Here is a 16,980-nt window from a genome sequence, read left to right as displayed (position 1 = left end):
GTGTTTGCTTCCCTGTCTCTATCCACTTACATACTTATCCACACTAGTGACTGGAACAATCTAGCAAAGGTTTTTTGAACACTTTCTGTTGTACCAAAGTCCTCGTTGATTTTGTGCATCAACAATATCAACCGTTGATCTGAGATCAACCGTTGATATTAAATAAGATTTTTTTTATTGTTGCAAATCTGACGGTCCACATTTTCTTGCCGTTGAGATCCAACGGTAACAATTTGAAACTGCGCTGCGGGCCTCATTCGTTAAAAACATGTCGGGTGACGTGCCCCCACAGGCGAGTGCAGTGCACGCGCCTGACAAAAAAAAATAAAAAAAGGGGCTGACGTCAGCCTTGCGTCAGATAGCCTTCGGGCTCACGGGCTGGCAATTCATGACATGCCTGGTGCTCGAGCATGTCCAATCCCTCGGGCTCCCACAGGTTGGAGTCAATAGGCCGGGCTCTCGGGCCCTGTTTGCTGGCTTGTCCCCCGAGCTCCAGCCAACGCTGGAAGTGCTCTAATTGATTGTGATAGGGATTCATTACTCGATTGAGTTGATTTTCAATTGAGAATGTATTAAAGATAGGATTTAGTAATTTTTATTATCTTTGACTTTTACATGTCACGAACAGGAGAGTTTGAGCTGTCGTTGTCTGCTTGAACCTTCAGGATGCTAAGCTGCCCGTGAGAACTATTGAGGGTCCTGTCCATTTAACGAGGGAGACAAAGAAGGAGACAAAGGGTAAACAACGACGGCTCTCACGGTTAAAGCCAGAGAGAAGAGGGAGACGATTGATATTTTTCTTTTTTTGCCCTTTAAATAGAATAAACAACGTCAGCGCTCTCCCTTTTTCTCTCTCTAACTAGTACAGGGGAAGAACGCTCCCTAATGTTCATTATTATTTTATTTAGACACAAAAACTGAATTAAGAGCAGCAAGCAAACAGGTTTCTCTTTCTCTGTGTCCGACCGATTGTTTTTTTGTGTTTTTAATTTGGTTGTTAACAACAACAATAATAATATTTGGGGATGAGCAGTTGCGCCTTTCTTATTAGCATCTATGTGTGTATTGATTTAGGACAAATTTTGATTATTCTTAATTAGTTGGTATACTAAGAATTTATTGTTTTTTGTATTCCATCAACTAAGAAATTGATCTGGATTCTGGAGTTCAGTCTTAGGAGTCGCCCATACACTGATTCTAATACTCTTCTCTTTTTTTCTGTTTCATTTTTTGAAACAGGGAAATGGGGAATGGGGAATCAACATTTGATGATGCTTCTCAGGACGGCTTTGTGCATGAACCACCTTCCTATGCAGGGACTTCAATGGGTTCTAATCATCCACCAAAGCGACAATCCACACACATACCCGATAACTTTAACTCTTTGGATCAGGTTTAACCCTTGACTCTTTTTTTTACAAGATTAGCATCCCAAGAATTCTTTTATCGGACCAGTACAAGCTTCTTTTTTACTTTTCCATTTAAAGTGTTTACATATCAGTTTTGTCGGACCAGTATAAGCTTCTTTTTCACTTTTTACTATGGTAAGAAGGATGAAAGAACATTTATGATATGCCAGTTTCAACAAAATTGTACAGATGACATTTAAACTGCAAAAGATGTATGGCCGTCGTATCTTAACTGCCTTTTGAAAGTGCCATTAAGGTCAAATAATTTTTCACTATCTGTCAGCAATCATGTTTAGTAACCTGAAGCATTTATATATTCCCAGGTTATTTCGGCATTGAGAGAAGCTGGCCTTGAATCATCAAATTTAATACTTGGTGTCGACTTCACAAAGAGCAATGAATGGACAGGTAATTTTCCTATTAGATCAGCTTCTTCACATGAGTTCTGGATGGAGATAAAAGTCACCTTTCGATGATTTGCAGGAAGATATTCATTCCATAGGAAAAGCCTTCATGCAATTGGTAGCACATCTAATCCTTACGAGCATGCGATCTCAATAATTGGCCGTACATTATCTCCATTTGATGAAGATAATCTAATACCTTGTTTTGGATTCGGCGAAGGTTAGTTTTGAACCACAACTTTACTTTGGTTGAAAGTACGTTGTGAAAATTGTCTGATATTACCTTCTTGTGTAGCATCAACGCATGATCAATGCGTGTTCAGTTTCTATCCTGAGGGCCGATATTGTCATGGTTTCGAGGAAGCTCTTGCACGATATAGGGAGATTGTTCCCTTTTTGAAGTTGTCAGGTTCTTCAAAATTTCCTTATTGTTTATGCTATTTCCTTCTGCAAGTTGGCATAATTTAAATTCCTTTATTGTGTGTATGGTTTTGTTTTTATTTTGGGGTCTGTCTCGTAGAGTTTCATTAGCTAAAATTCTCTCCCTCTCTCTCTCTCTCGCTCTCATGAATCCAATTGATTCTGGATCTTGACCTCTGTAGAAAATCTGGAGAAATCATCTAATGCTTTATTCATTTCCCAAGGTAGGGTAAGAAATTGAATTAGTAGTTCAAGCAATCACAGGAACTTGCCAATACTTTGACAACTTTACTAAAATGTTAGTCAACTATACTACTCCTGCCAACAAGCTCACCCTCCAGCTCATACATGGGGGGAGGTTACGTTCACTGCTGCTAAAGTGGCCTTTACTGTCACAAAGGTGCAAAAAGTTGCAGGCTATTGACCATTGCCTTTTATTTATTCTTCCTTAGTTTTAATTACGAATAATGATTTTCATTTATTAGGTTGACTGACTTACATCGTAATTTTGCTTAGCCAACAACAAAAAAGTGGATTATGGATCGGTTGTTTGTTAGATTGAATTTAAAGGTGCACAACTCCTTTGAACTGATTAAAAAAGGGGCCGGGAATATGCCAAGATCTAGCTAACTATAGTTCAAACTATGCCAAGTGTTTTGAGTATTTTGAAATTTTTTCAAGTTCTTGTTAGAATGATCCTAACAACGTCATGGCATGCTCAATTATCTGTTTATCTAGCTATGTTCAGATCTTTAACCATTGTTGTATTGTAGCTCACCATATGTGATTATCTCCTTTAACAGCTGCGAATGAGGTTGATATTGTGTTAGTTCACTGATTATATTACTCTCTTGAGTCATGCCATATTTCTTAGTTTGTGATGTCATTTGAGCTTCAAGTTTGTTAAATAATTCTGTCTATGCTGTCCTTTAGCTTTTTAGTGGATCCTTTTGGTACAAGATAATTACTGTCACACTTGTTTTAGCTTTACTTGAGTACGATAGTAAGCCAGCTTGAGTCCATATACCTGATCATGATTGTCTGTTTATATCAATAGCTATAGTCACCTTAGGCTCAACTATTCTTATTCCAAGGTGGTGCATACACTGGATGTGTTATTTTTGTTTACTTATTCTCAGGTCCGACCTCATTTGCCCCCATAATTGATGCGGCAATTGACATTGTTGAAAAAAGCAATGGGCAATACCACGTTCTTGTCATTATTGCAGATGGACAGGTTGATGAAACATGTTCGATGCATTTCTTTTTCTTCTATATTGTAGGTTCATTTGCATTTTCTATTTTATATTCTACTTATGGTCTTGGAATGCCTCTATTTTGACACAGGTTACTAGGAGCCCTGATACTCCTCCTGGAAGATTCAGTCCACAAGAACAAGCGACTATAAATTCCGTTGTTGCAGCTAGGTAAAGAAACATATTCTTCATCTTGGGTAGTACGCCTGTTTTTCTTCTAGTGTTGACCACCAGATTCCTTCAACAGTCAATATTCTCTCTCAATTATCTTGGTTGGAGTTGGGGATGGACCATGGGATGCAATGCAGCAATTTGATGATTACATTCCACAGCGCTCATTTGACAACTTCCAGGTATTGAATGACGTCCGGCACCAAAATTGGATTTTGGTTCCCTTCCGTAGGTTGGACCCTGATCGTCTCTGTTTTAAACTGGTTGTTTTTTTTTTTTTTTTTAATCAATGTTTGACATACCTGTGGCTTCTTAGATGTGTTCTTATTTGTTGATAATTTAAAATGGATTCTGTCTACAAGTAATGAAACATGATTTTTTTTTTTTTAATCGGGATTGCTCTATGAAGCATGGATAAAGGCATGAAATTTGCTGTGATACAAGGACATATTGAAGTGGCTAATCTTGAAAACATGGACATATTGAAGTGGGTAATCTTTTAAACATGGTTATTAATCATAGGACATGGGGTTAAATAAATATTTCAAATCAGGTATTTTTGTTTTGATATTTAGTAGTTAGTTGATATATCAACTTGCTTTTTTTGTCCTTTTACTTCCATAAAATCGAATTCCTTAAAGATTCCGTTGAAGTTGATAATTAAAGTGTTACTAGTAAAAGTACATATTGTAACTGTATTTTCTTCTTCAAAAATAAAAAATAAAAAGGTATTGCGACTGTACCCCAGTAGTATTGGATTCTGCAATACCAAAATAAATTGAAAGTTCACTGAGGGAAACCAGACACCGGAAATTTATTGTTCTGCTAAATACATAGTAAGTCAAGCAAACCTTCTTATTACCAATTTTGAAGTGGATGAGATCGATTGAGTGGTCTTATTTGGAGAGCGGATGGTACATTGTGTCAACCTCCTTACATGTTTTCCTCCTACAGTTTGTCAACTTCACCAAAATCATGTCAGACAACACAAATGCATCAAAGAAGGAAGCAGCGTTTGCACTTGCTGCCCTCATGGAAATTCCATTTCAGTACAGAGCCACCCAAAGGCTTCATTTAGTCAGGTATGGACTTGGGTGTAAGCTTCTAGGAAATGCGTGATTTCAGTTCATGGATTTGCAGATGTTTGACTCTTTCTACTTAAAGCAGTCCTGAACCTGTAGGTGGTCCTCGTACAAGGCCACTTCCACCTCCATGTGAGGTGATGAATCATGATATTGCAGTTAATTCAATCCCACGCATGGTGAACATTCAGAAAGTCAACCCAACAGCTCCTACAGCTCCCGAGGAACCGGTATTTCTTTCTCCTTTCCCTCATGTTTCTACTACTATTTCTAGCCCCAAACGTTGGTTCAAGTGACCTTATAGTTTGAAACGTGTTCATGCTTAAGGTCTGTCCCATTTGCCTGACAAATCCAAAGGATATGGCTTTCGGATGTGGTCATACGGTAAGTGTTGCTATGGAAGCATTTTGAATTTAGTGATGGAGTTTTTATTTGTGCTTAATGTGTAGTGATGTATAGTTGTATATTATTAAAGTGAACGTTACCAGCAATTATTTATTGTGTACTTTTTTGTCTTTTCCTTTTGTTGGTTTAAGACATGCAAGGATTGCGGGCTTAGTCTTGTATCGTGCCCTTTGTGTCGGGAACCCATATCAACACGCCTGAGACTATATACTTGAGAGTCGGGGATTTCTTGGTTTCTTTGATGGCTCAATACTTAAAAGCTTCGGGGTTTATTAAGGTGCTGTTGCTGCTAATGAAAATCCCACCTCCGATATTGTATGTACAAATCTGTTGAGCTATTTGCATAATACATTACTTTGGAGTATCATATTTTGTAAGTAGCATTTGTTTACAGCCAGCAAGCCGATTTCATTAGTTTTTACTTTGTTGAACATATGTGGCCGCATATTTATGTATCATGTTACTATCGGGATTTGATTTGTGTTTTTTCTTGTCCAAAGCCCAATGTTTCTATGGTAGAAATTATAGACGGCATATAGCGTAAGCATCAACGCATTGTCGCGTAAGCTTTTGATTGAATTCATTGATTGATTAATTTTGAAAGATAGGACTTAGGAGATATATTCTATTAAGAGCAACTCCACCGTGGGAACCCCCTCCCAGACTATTCACTATTTAATCCACCCAGTAAACAATAATTGCCCTTAGTGAACATTAATTGTTTTTTGCATCTTCACCGTTGCACTTGAATAGCCCTGGCAATAGACAATAAAATATTAATTTTTTTTTTAATAATACAAAATAATTTTATTTGTAATTTCGGATAAAATTTTTAATCGTTCTTGTTGCGTCACGTATCATTATTCGAAAAGACAATTATTGGTGATGGATTTTGATAAGATTTTTATCCAATGCCGTTGTGCCACGTGTCATTACCTTTTCAAAATCTTTGAGGATAGATTTCGATTAGATTTTAAATCGTTCTCATTATGCCACGTGTCATTATCCGAAAAGATAATTATTGGTAATGGATTTCGATAAGATTTTTATACAATGTCGTCGTGCCATGTGTCATTACCTTTTCAGAATCTTTGAGAATAGATTTCGATCAGATTTTTAACGAATGACGGCATGCCACGTGACACTATATACAACCTAATCCTTTCTAAATCCTCCATATAATCCATCATCCATCCTTTGAAATCTCACACCAATTTTCTCAAGATCTTTATCATTATTCATAGTTTCTGCTTCCTTCTTCACCAAAATCAAAATATGTATCATTATGCATAGTTTCTGCTTCCTTCCTACAATGTCTTCTTCTTCAAGGATGATGTGGGAAATCGATCAGCAAGAGGAAGAATTGTTTAACCAATCAGAATGAATGTTCAATCTCCAGGTGGCCCAAAATGAGATGGTAGAGGATGAAGAGCGTAGAAAGAGGGATGACGAAGCAAGAATGGCTAGAGCCTCACATTCCTGTCGAGTCATCCAAGCTGTGGCTCTGATCTCCAAACCCAGCCGTTCTGGAAACCTTGATAGAAACAGGCAATGACAAGGTGTGGAGCTCTTGGATGATTATTTTTTTCGTAAAAATGCATTCCCTGATACGTACTTCAGACGTCGTTTTAGAATGAAACAACATTTGTTCAACAAAATCATGATTGTTGTTTGCAACCATGATTCTTACTTTGTGGAAAAGAATGATGCTTTTGGTGTTATGGGTCTCCTTCCTGAGCAAAAATTTACTACTGCGATGCGGATGCTTGCGTATGGAACATCTGCAGACCAAGTGGATGAGATAGCGAGGATGGGGCAATCAACCATTCTTGAGTCCCTAATGAGGTTTTGCGAAGCAATCAAATCTATCTACACTGTAGAGTACCTTCGAAAACCTACTAACATGGACTTGCAAAGGCTTCTGAAGAAGGCCGAGATGCGAGGTTTTCCTAGGATGATTGGAAGCATCGATTGTATGCACTAGATGTGGAAAAATTGTCCAAGTGCATGGCAATGTGCTTATGGGGACTGAAAATGAGCAAAAAGTATCATTTTGGGAGGCGGTGGCATCTTTTGATACATGGATTTGACACGTATTTTTGGGGTTCCGGGAGCTCAAAATGACCTAAACGTCTTTACCCAATCCTTAGTGTTCAATGATGTCCTGCAAGGAAAGGCACCAAAAATCATGTACTGCATCAACGGACATATATACGACGGGCCATACTACCTAGCGGACGACATTTACCCAAGGTGATCATCATTTGTCAAAACAATACCACGTCCGCGAAGTGCAAAGGAAAAACACTTTGCAAGCTGTCAAGAAGGGTGTAGGAAGGATGTGGAGCGTTGTTTTGGTATCCTTCAAGCTCACTGGGCAATTGTCAAGGGGGCTGCGAGAATGTTTGATGTAGAGTCGCTTCGATCCTTCATGATGACGTGCATCGTTCTTGACAACATGATTGTGGAAGATGAGTGCGATTATGATGCCGTTAATGAATATGAGCCATGCACGATGAACAATTCAAGAACACGTATATATTGTGCTCATGATGCCACCAACGAACTCGTGCAACATGAGCCATTAGAAAGGGATAGATGTTACAATGAATTGATCATTCAATGATATACTGCACTTCAAAGGTCATATATGCACAATGCCAGGCAAATTGATTTGATAGAGTACCAGTGGGAATTAAAACAAGCTCAAGGTACTTAAGTTCATTTAGTGTGTTTGTTTTTATTTGGTGTGTTTTTTTTAGTTCATTTAGTGAGTTTTTTATTATTTGGTATGTTTATGTAATTTTATTTGGTGTGTTTATGTCATTTGAAATAAATTACCAAAAAGTACTCTATTTATCATCACTTTAAATAAAGTACTAAATTCAATAAATTAGAAACAACATAAAGTACTCTATTCAATAAATAATAAATTACAACCCAAAATGATTGGAAAATTATGGGCTCTGATTACAAAAAGTACTCTATTAATCATCACTTAACCAATTTGTGGTGCTAGGATGATCTTCTCTTGTCGTGCTAGGACCATCTCATCTTGCTCTCGCTTCTCTTGCACGCCTCTTTCGCACCACTTTCGCATTCTCCGACTTCCAAAAATATTTAGAATTTGGAGACTTCCCTTCTAAAGGCGTGTTCATAATTTTCACGATCTTGTTGAGCCATTCTTTCTTCTCTAACATGTTCCCTTTCTTGCCTATGTAGTTCTCTTTCCCTCTCATTAGCTTGAAATGCTCTCTCAACAGCTGCAGCTTTTGCCTCCTCTCTAGCCTTATCAGCCTCAAATTTCGTCATTTCCCACGCCTGAAGGAAAAATTTTGTCCTAGCTAAGAACATGTGAGAATATTTGAACACATATGCAAACTATTAACACATTAAAGTAGGCATGCATTAAAAAACAATTCTAAAACCCATGACTTTCAAAGCCTAGTGAATGGTGAACCATGAGACTCTTTAACAACATTAAAGAGAATGAAGGATTTAGAGATTTATTACCCTTGAAGCTCATCCTTGTTTGCACAAGGGATTCACCCAAGTGGAGGACCTTCAAGTCACCTCCTAGCTCCTTGGATCTTCCTTGTGATTTTCTTCCTTTTGATGCTCCTTTGCTCCTTGAGCATGTGAGGAAAGGATCTCCAAAACACCAAAGATTTGGTGTCTCTAAGTCTCCACACCAAGGATGAGGTGTGAAGATGAAATGGATGACTTAGAGAAGAAAAGATTGCTAGCTATCTCCTCTCTAAGTGGCCGGCCTCTATTGGAGAAAAAGAGAGAAAGTGTTTCTCATCTTTTGTCTCAAGAAATCCTAATGAGAAAAGGCTATAAAGATGCTTTTATATCTCTTTTCTTAGGTGAGTGGCAAACTTGCAATTAAGCAAAACTTCACACTCCCCTCATTATGGCCGGCCTCTTTTAAGTGATTGGGCTTATTGCCCATTTTGTTTTAGTTGTCATACAACTTAAACATAATGGGCCTTGTGGACCAAAACACTTTTGGGCCCCGAAACCCAAAACCAACTTAAAAGCCCAATACGAACCTTTCGTAAAATTAATTAACTAATTAATTAATCTTGACCATTTTCCAATTAAACCATTTAATTGCATATCCATTTTCATTTATATTTCTTCACTTTCATCCTTACTCGGTGTACGATCCATTAGGTTCCAATTAGTGAGGCAGTGGGCGATTGTTACTCTTAACGATCGATTATGAATTGAAACTACATTTCAATTCTCCCTTTGATTAAGATTAGTGTTTGCTAATCTTCAGGGCTTCCACAAACAATGAGTGACACCTAGCAGCATGTCATGGTTACCCAAGCTAAGTAGAAGTGGTTGGAGAACCTATCCAGTTACAACTACAACGCAATACGGTCCTTCTCTAATACAATACTCTTAATCACATCGTTTGAGTGATAGTTTGTTTCATGTCTACTATCCAATGTGATACTTCTCTATATGATTCAATTGAATATGATTTGGAACAAACTTCCTAAGTCATATTCATATGCTTTGGCCAAACACTCTCGAATCATATCTTAGAGTATTCTCCTTCTACCATGGAAGGTTAGAGATTCCTTGTCGTGCATTCATATGCCTACATGATTAGATAGCTTGACCTCAACAATGCCGTGGACACTCTCAATGGAATGTCTTTGACATGATCAAAGATCAAGGACCTAACCATTAGACATCTATGATGCCTCAGGTCAAAGGACTACTTTGCATATTGCAACTATCGAGTTCTTACATGACATGTATGTTCGAACTCTCTTTTGATCGTTGTTCAGTGTACTCGATCACTCTTTCGAGCACCTATGTGTTTGTCTTAGTGTCCAACACTAAATGACTTGAGACTAGTCATACTCACGCTTGAGTTAACATAACACATACTAACCTTAGCGGATTGTCAATGCCCAATTGTCAATCCTACGGCTAGGAACGTTTTAGGAATGAACATAAGAGAAAGGTCTCGTTAATCTAACTTACTTAAATCATTAATCTCTTAGATCAAATACATTCCTTGGATTCCCTTATTGCTTAAACACATGATACAATAAATAGTGATTAACAATAAGCTTTGCCCTTCATTAAACATATAATAGTTTAATACAATAAGTATTCCAAAAGCTATTACATCAAATGAGTGGTTTTGTGGGCATACTTCCAACAATCTCCCACTTGCACTCAAAGCCACCTTCCCATGTATCTAATACCCATCTTTTCCATATGGCGGTCAAGTTGGATTTAAGACATTGGCTTTGTCAGTGGATCTGCTACGTTATCGGCTGAGGCAACCTTGAGGATGTTGACTTTCCTTTCGGCAGCATATCTTCTAATGATATTAAAGCGCCTATCAAAATGCTTGTTCTTTTGATGAGCCCTGGGTTCCTTGGCTTGAGCTATCGCCCCACTATTATCACAGTACAAAGTTACTGGTGATGTAATGGTTGGAACCACTCCAAGTTCAGTAATGAACTTCTTCATCCAGAACGCTTCTTTGCCGGCTTCAGCTGCAGCGACATATTCAGTCTCTGTCTTGGAATCAGCAATTACATTTTGTTTCTTGCTTTTCCAGCTGACAACCCCACCATTTAGAGTGAATACATATCCGGAGTTGGAACTTCTATCATCGACGTTAGATTGGAAATCTACGTCTGTATAGGCTTCCACTCGCAACTCTGTTGCTCCTCCATAAATGAGGAACATGTCCTTAGTTCTTCTTAAGTACTTAAGGACCGTCTTGACAGCTGCCCAGTGTTCTGATCCTGGGTTAGATTGATATCGACTAGTAATGCTCACAGCATACGCGATATCAGGCCTTGTGCATATCATGGCATACATGAGACTTCCTATGGCGGAAGCATAAGGAATAGCACTTATCTGCTGTATCTCTTCAGGAGTTTTAGGTCCCATGGACTTAGAAAGGTGAATTCCATGTCTTACAGGAAGAAGACCTTTCTTAGATTGTTCCATCTGGAACCTACTTAGCACTTTATTTATGTACATAGATTGGGATAATCCAATTAATTTTCTGGATCTATCACGATAGAGCTTTATCCCAAGTACATAAGATGCATCTCCCAAATCTTTCATGTGGAAGGTTTTGGAGAACCACACTTTTACAGAAGAAAGTACTGCAGTGTCATTCCCGAATAGTAATATGTCATCTACAAACAACACTAGGAATACAACTGCATCCCCAACGACCTTTTGATAAACACAGTTGTCGTCTTCATTTTGAGTAAAACCAAACGATTTGATTTCAGTATCAAAACGAATGTTCCAGCTCCTGGAGGCTTGCTTAAGTCCATAAATGGACCTTTGAAGCTTGCATACCTTAGTCTTTTCAGACTTGGACACGAAACCTTCGGGTTGAGTCATATAAAGCTCTTCCTCTAGGTAGCGGTTCAGAAAGGCCATCTTCACGTCCATTTGCCATATCTCATAATCATGGTATACAGCTATAGCAAGCAAAATCCGAATGGACTTAATTATGGCTACAGGAGAGAAGGTTTCTTCATAGTCAATCCCTTCTCGTTGCCTATAACCCTTGGCTACTAGTCTAGCCTTATAAGTCTCCATGTTCCCATCAACGCATATCTTCCTCTTGAAGACCCATTTGTTTCCAACAGGTACTATACCTTCTGGAGGGTCTACAAGAGTCCAGACCTGATTTTGATACATGGAATCCATCTCGGATTTCATGGCCTCTTGCCATCTCTTTGAATCAATGTCGGACATTGCTTCAGTGTAGTCTCTAGGGTCTTCCTTTGTGTCATTGTCACCTAGAAGGTGCAATTCCCCAAAGTCATTATCTAAGCCATACCTCTTAGGTGGCTTGCTAATCCTTTTAGATCTACGTGGAGCTAGGGGTTCAGGAACAGGGTTGTCAACTTGTCGAGTGCTTGTTTGTGGTTCATCATTAATCTCATTAATTTCCATCATTCTACTTATAGTTCCTTTGAGAACAAATTCATCCTCTAGAAACTTAGCAGTTCTGGCGACAAAAACTTTTTGGTCGTCAGGATGGTAGAACTCATATCCCATAGTTTCTCTAGGATATCCCACAAAATAGCACCTAGCTGATCTCGCTTCAAGCTTAGTAGCTTCAAGCTTGTTGACATATGCTTCACAACCCCAAATCTTAATGTGATTAAGACTTGGCTTTCTTCCATGCCATATCTCATAGGGCGTCTGTGAAACTGACTTGGAAGGTACTCTATTAAGCAAGTAAGCTGCTGTATATAGAGCGTATCCCAAGAATGTTACTGGTAGATCAGCGGAACTCATCATAAAACGAACCATGTTCATCAAGGTTCAATTTCTCCTTTCAGAAACTCCATTAAGTTGTGGAGTTCCCGGTGGAGTCCACTGTGATATTATTCCACACTCTTTGAGATAATCTAGGAACTCGTTACTTAGATACTCTCCCCCTTGATCTGATCTTAGGATCTTTATCTGTTTCCCAGTTTTCTTCTCAACTTCATTCTTGAATTCTTTGAACCTGTCAAAGGATTCTGACTTGTACTTCATAAGATACACATAGCCAAACTGAGAGTGATCGTCGGTGAATGTGATATAGTAGGAGAAGCCTCCTCTCGACGTAGTAGACATAGGTCCACATACGTCAGTATGGATTAACCCTAGAATTTCAGTGGCACGCTCTCCTTTCCCAATGAATGGAGATTTGGTCATCTTCCCTTTTAAGCAACATTCACAAGTACCCATTTGGTCATTACCTAATGGGCGGAAATATCCGTCTTTCGACATCTTGCGAATCTTATCAATGTTCACATGTCCAAGTTTAAGATGCCACATCTTTTCTCGGTTAACTTCTTCTCTAGCCTTTTTGGGTTTTGAGGTATTCCCGCTTTCAATACAGTGTATCCCACTAGGTGAAAAAGTCCCTCTATCATATTACCATGAGAGATAATACGACCGTTCTGTTGAAAATGTGCCCTAAAACCAATCATATGATGATACTTTACGGACATTTCACATGTTAAACTAATCTAATTTAATATCAAGGGCAAAGATTATTGTTTGAGCCGTCTCATATAAATGTTATACGCTTAAACGATAAGTCCAAGGAATATGTGATTGGGAGAATGCGATCTAAAGAAGTTAGATTCATGAGACCATTCTTTCGTAGACACATCCTAAACGTTCCTGATCATAGGATTGCCAATTGGGCATTGACAGTCCGTTAAGATCAGTACGTGTTGTGTCTTCTCTCAGGGAGAGTGACTAGTCTCGAGTCATTGGTGTGTGTGACATCAAGACAAGCATGTAGGTGCTCAATAATGAATGAGTCCATTGAACACGATCAACGAGGAGTTCTCATACTCATGTCACATGAGAACTCATGGTTGGGATAATGCAAAGTAGTCCTTTGACCTGAGGCATCATAGTTGTCTTGTGCTTAGGTACTTGATCTTTGATTATGTCAAAGTCACCCCATCCGCGGGTGTCCACAGCATCGTCGGGGTTAAGCCACTTAGCCATGGAGGCAAGTGAATGCGCAACAAGAGATCTCTAACCTTCAAACCGTTTGGGGGAGAATACTCTATGATATGATTAAGAATCTCTGGCCAGAGTATGAATGAGATTTAGAAAGTCGTTCCAAATCACATTCAAGGTAATCATATAAGCACACGAATCACATTGGATAGTAGACATGAATAAACTATCAAACCAAACAATGTGGTCAAGAGTATTGTATTAGAGAAATACCATATTGCATTTGTAATCCTAAACTGAATAGGTTCTCCACCTCTTCTGATTAGCTTGGGTAACCATGATATGCTGCTAGGTGTCACTCATGGTTTGTGGAAGCCCTAAACGTGTATAATCACTAAAGGGAGAATTGAAAGTAAGTTTCAATTCACAATCGATTTGAAATGGTTTTAATCGCCCACTGCCTCGCTAAAAGGAACCTAATGGATCGTACACCGTGTAAGGTGGAGATTGAAGAAACAATGGAGATGAGTAAGAATAATTAAATGGTTTAATTATTTATGGCAAGGATTAATTAATATGTTAATTAATCAAACGAATAAGTTCGTTAAAGACTTCGGGATAGTTTTGGACCTTAAGGCCCAATGGGCTTCGAACGTCAAGCCCATTGACTTAAGTTGTATGACAACTTAATGAATAATGATTCACAAAGGCCCAATTAGCCCAATAATACCCTAAGGCCGGCCATTTAGAGATGGAGTGAGTTTTGGACTTATTTACAAGTTTGCCACTCCAATGAATTAAGGTATAAATATGACTTTATAGCCAAAATTCATTAAGGGTTTTCTTTTGGGGAAAGGATGAGAACATAAGCTCTCCTTTCTCTCTAAAGTGGCCGGCCTCCTTGGAGGGTTTAGCTAGAATCCTACTACTCCAAGGTCACTCATTTCTTCTCCAATCTAACCTTGGTGAAGAGACTTAGAGGTTCTCAATTTGGGAACTTGGAGAACCATTTCATCCATCCAAATCCATAGATCTAAGATGCAAGGAATGACGGCCCTCTCTTTGGGTGATTAGCCTTTGCTTATGCAAAGAGGAATCTACAAAGGTATAATTTCTCAACTAACAAATGTTGTTTTAAGTTGAGTCAAGGTTCACCAATCTACTAGGCTTTGAATTTCATGGTTAATGTTCTGTTTTTGAGTGCATGCAAGCATGATTTCGCCTTTTAATTGTTAATTGCATGCTATAGATGTTGCTCAAATGAACATGTTTTTCACAATATTTCCTTTCACGTTCAGGTCTAAAGTGCAACTCTTTTTGTCAAACAATACTGAGTGCCCATCTCGTAAAAGCTTAGAGATAGAAATCAAATTCTTTATACATGAAGGAAAATATAAACAATTTTTAAGTTCCAAGACTTCCCCAGAGGGCAGTTTAAGCATGTAGGTGCCTATTGCTTTAGCAGAGATCTTAGTGCCGTTCCCAACTCGCACAATCATCTCCTCATTGCGCAATGTCCTGCTCCCTGTTAGTCCCTGCAACGAATTGCAGATATGTTGACTAGCGCCTGAAGCAAATATCCAGGAATTGGAGCTCATTGTAAAAGCACTCTCTATGACAGAAATAGTCCCTTCAAAAGTTCGTGTCATAAGGCTCGCAATGCGTACCCTGTATTTCTTTTTCCAACGTTCATCCTTTCCACAATGAAAGCATGTTCCTTTGGATTTTCTTGCCTTCTTCTTATGCAACCTTTTCCTTGTGATTGCATTCTCACTCCCACTGTCCTTTTTGAAACCTTGTTCAAACTTACAACACATGTCAATCATCTCGGTAAAAGTATGATCAAATCTATTCACTTTATAGTTTACAATAAACTTAGTGAAATCATCCGAGAGAGATGCAAGGAAAAAGTCTTGGGCCATTTTCCCATCGATGGAAGTTCCTAAACTTTCAAGATCTTGAAAGATCCTTTCCATCTTTTGTCCATGTTTTTGGACCGATGCCTCCTTTGCCATTTTGGCATTCAATAGATTACAAACATTTGAGAATCGTACGTTACTAGTCTCAATGTCATGCATCTTATGCAAACTATCAACCATGGCACAAGAAGTGTCCATGTGCTCAAGTAGCTTCTTAAGCTCCTCACTAAGTGAAGTGAGGATTAAGCATTTGGCTTGTAAGTCATCCTCATAGTGTCTTGCATAATTTTGACACTCCTCATTTGAAGCTAGTTTCGTAAGAGGTACATGAGGAGGGGATTGCTTAAGCACATACAATACGTCTTTCACCTTTGAGACATTCTCAATGTGGCGATACCAAGCAAGGAAACGTAGGCCCCTAAGGCCCCTTTTGTCAAGTATAATGGTGGGTGTTATTTTAGGCATGTCGTTAACTACATAACATAACAGAAATCGTATTACATTGTTGATTTTAAAACTACTTGATTGGGTCTTAAATCAAATAGTACCACCCACTATTTTTGGCAAATTCCACATCCCTCAATGGAATTCGAGAGTTATGTTGAACTCTTAGCGGGGTATGGGAGGCTCACCATTACCAAGCCCACCTCACGATGATACAATGTTGGTTAGCAAAAATAATGATGAGAGAATAACGCTTTAGTCATTTACAACTTTTGTAATTACCCATCTAGTTTTGCCTCTAGAGAATGATGCCTCACAATGATATGATGTTGGCACCATTGCACTTAGTTAAGTTATTCCCACCATGCTAGTTCATGTAGGGGTTCAAGAATAGCCTCACAATGATATGATGTCGGCCATCCTCGTTGCCTACCTCACCACATCATGTATGTACATATGGACTCCTCTTGAATGTAAGCACATACTTTGAACTTCCCCATGATAGGGTGAAGCCGGTGTAGGAGTCACAAACGATTGGAGCCCACCATGGCGGAAGGCCTACGAAGAGATGTTCAAAGCATCTCTCGCTTATCAACTTAATATTCGTTTTGTTGAGGGAGTAGTGTTGGGCTACATCAATTTTATTTTAATATTATTAAAAGAACTTGGGCATATCACAACCATTGGTCCAAGTTAATATGAATTAGTAGTATATAATACTCCCACTATTTTGATGAAATAAGCGAGACTATATGGAACTACTAACGAATGCATTGCATCCTCATATGGACTATATGTTGGAAATGTGCCCTAAAACCAATCATATGATGATACTTTACGGACATTTCACATGTTAAACTAATCTAGTTTAATATCAAGGGCAAAGATTATTGTTTGAGCCGTCTCATATAAATGTTATACGCTTAAACGATAAGTCCAAGGAATATGTGATTGGGAGAATGCGATCTAAAGAAGTTAGATTCATGAGA

At 38.6% G+C, this 16,980-nt stretch overlaps 1 protein-coding gene across 2 annotated transcripts; it reads left to right on the top strand.

The window, feature by feature from the left end:
- The first annotated feature begins 763 nt into the window (after positions 1-763).
- Positions 764-5,619, top strand: LOC126608877 (E3 ubiquitin-protein ligase RGLG3). Of its 2 annotated transcripts, none has more exons than XM_050276895.1 (12): positions 764-943; positions 1,240-1,393; positions 1,733-1,817; positions 1,893-2,033; positions 2,109-2,222; positions 3,373-3,470; positions 3,581-3,660; positions 3,737-3,842; positions 4,615-4,742; positions 4,828-4,972; positions 5,070-5,126; positions 5,279-5,619. In XM_050276895.1, exons 2-12 carry the CDS (start codon positions 1,244-1,246, stop codon positions 5,360-5,362), a joined length of 1,188 nt encoding a protein of 395 aa, XP_050132852.1. In that variant the 5' UTR covers positions 764-943; positions 1,240-1,243; the 3' UTR covers positions 5,363-5,619. The 2 variants fall into 2 exon arrangements, with proteins under 2 accessions (XP_050132852.1, XP_050132850.1); XM_050276893.1 differs by lacking the exon at positions 764-943 and adding an exon at positions 969-1,058.
- Positions 5,620-16,980: the final 11,361 nt, after the last annotated feature.

The sequence above is a fragment of the Malus sylvestris genome, chromosome 16 (assembly GCF_916048215.2).
Source record: "Malus sylvestris chromosome 16, drMalSylv7.2, whole genome shotgun sequence".
Classification (NCBI taxonomy): domain Eukaryota; kingdom Viridiplantae; phylum Streptophyta; class Magnoliopsida; order Rosales; family Rosaceae; genus Malus; species Malus sylvestris.
The sequence above is the reverse complement of the archived record's forward strand: the minus strand, read 5'-3'. Positions and strand labels throughout refer to the sequence as shown.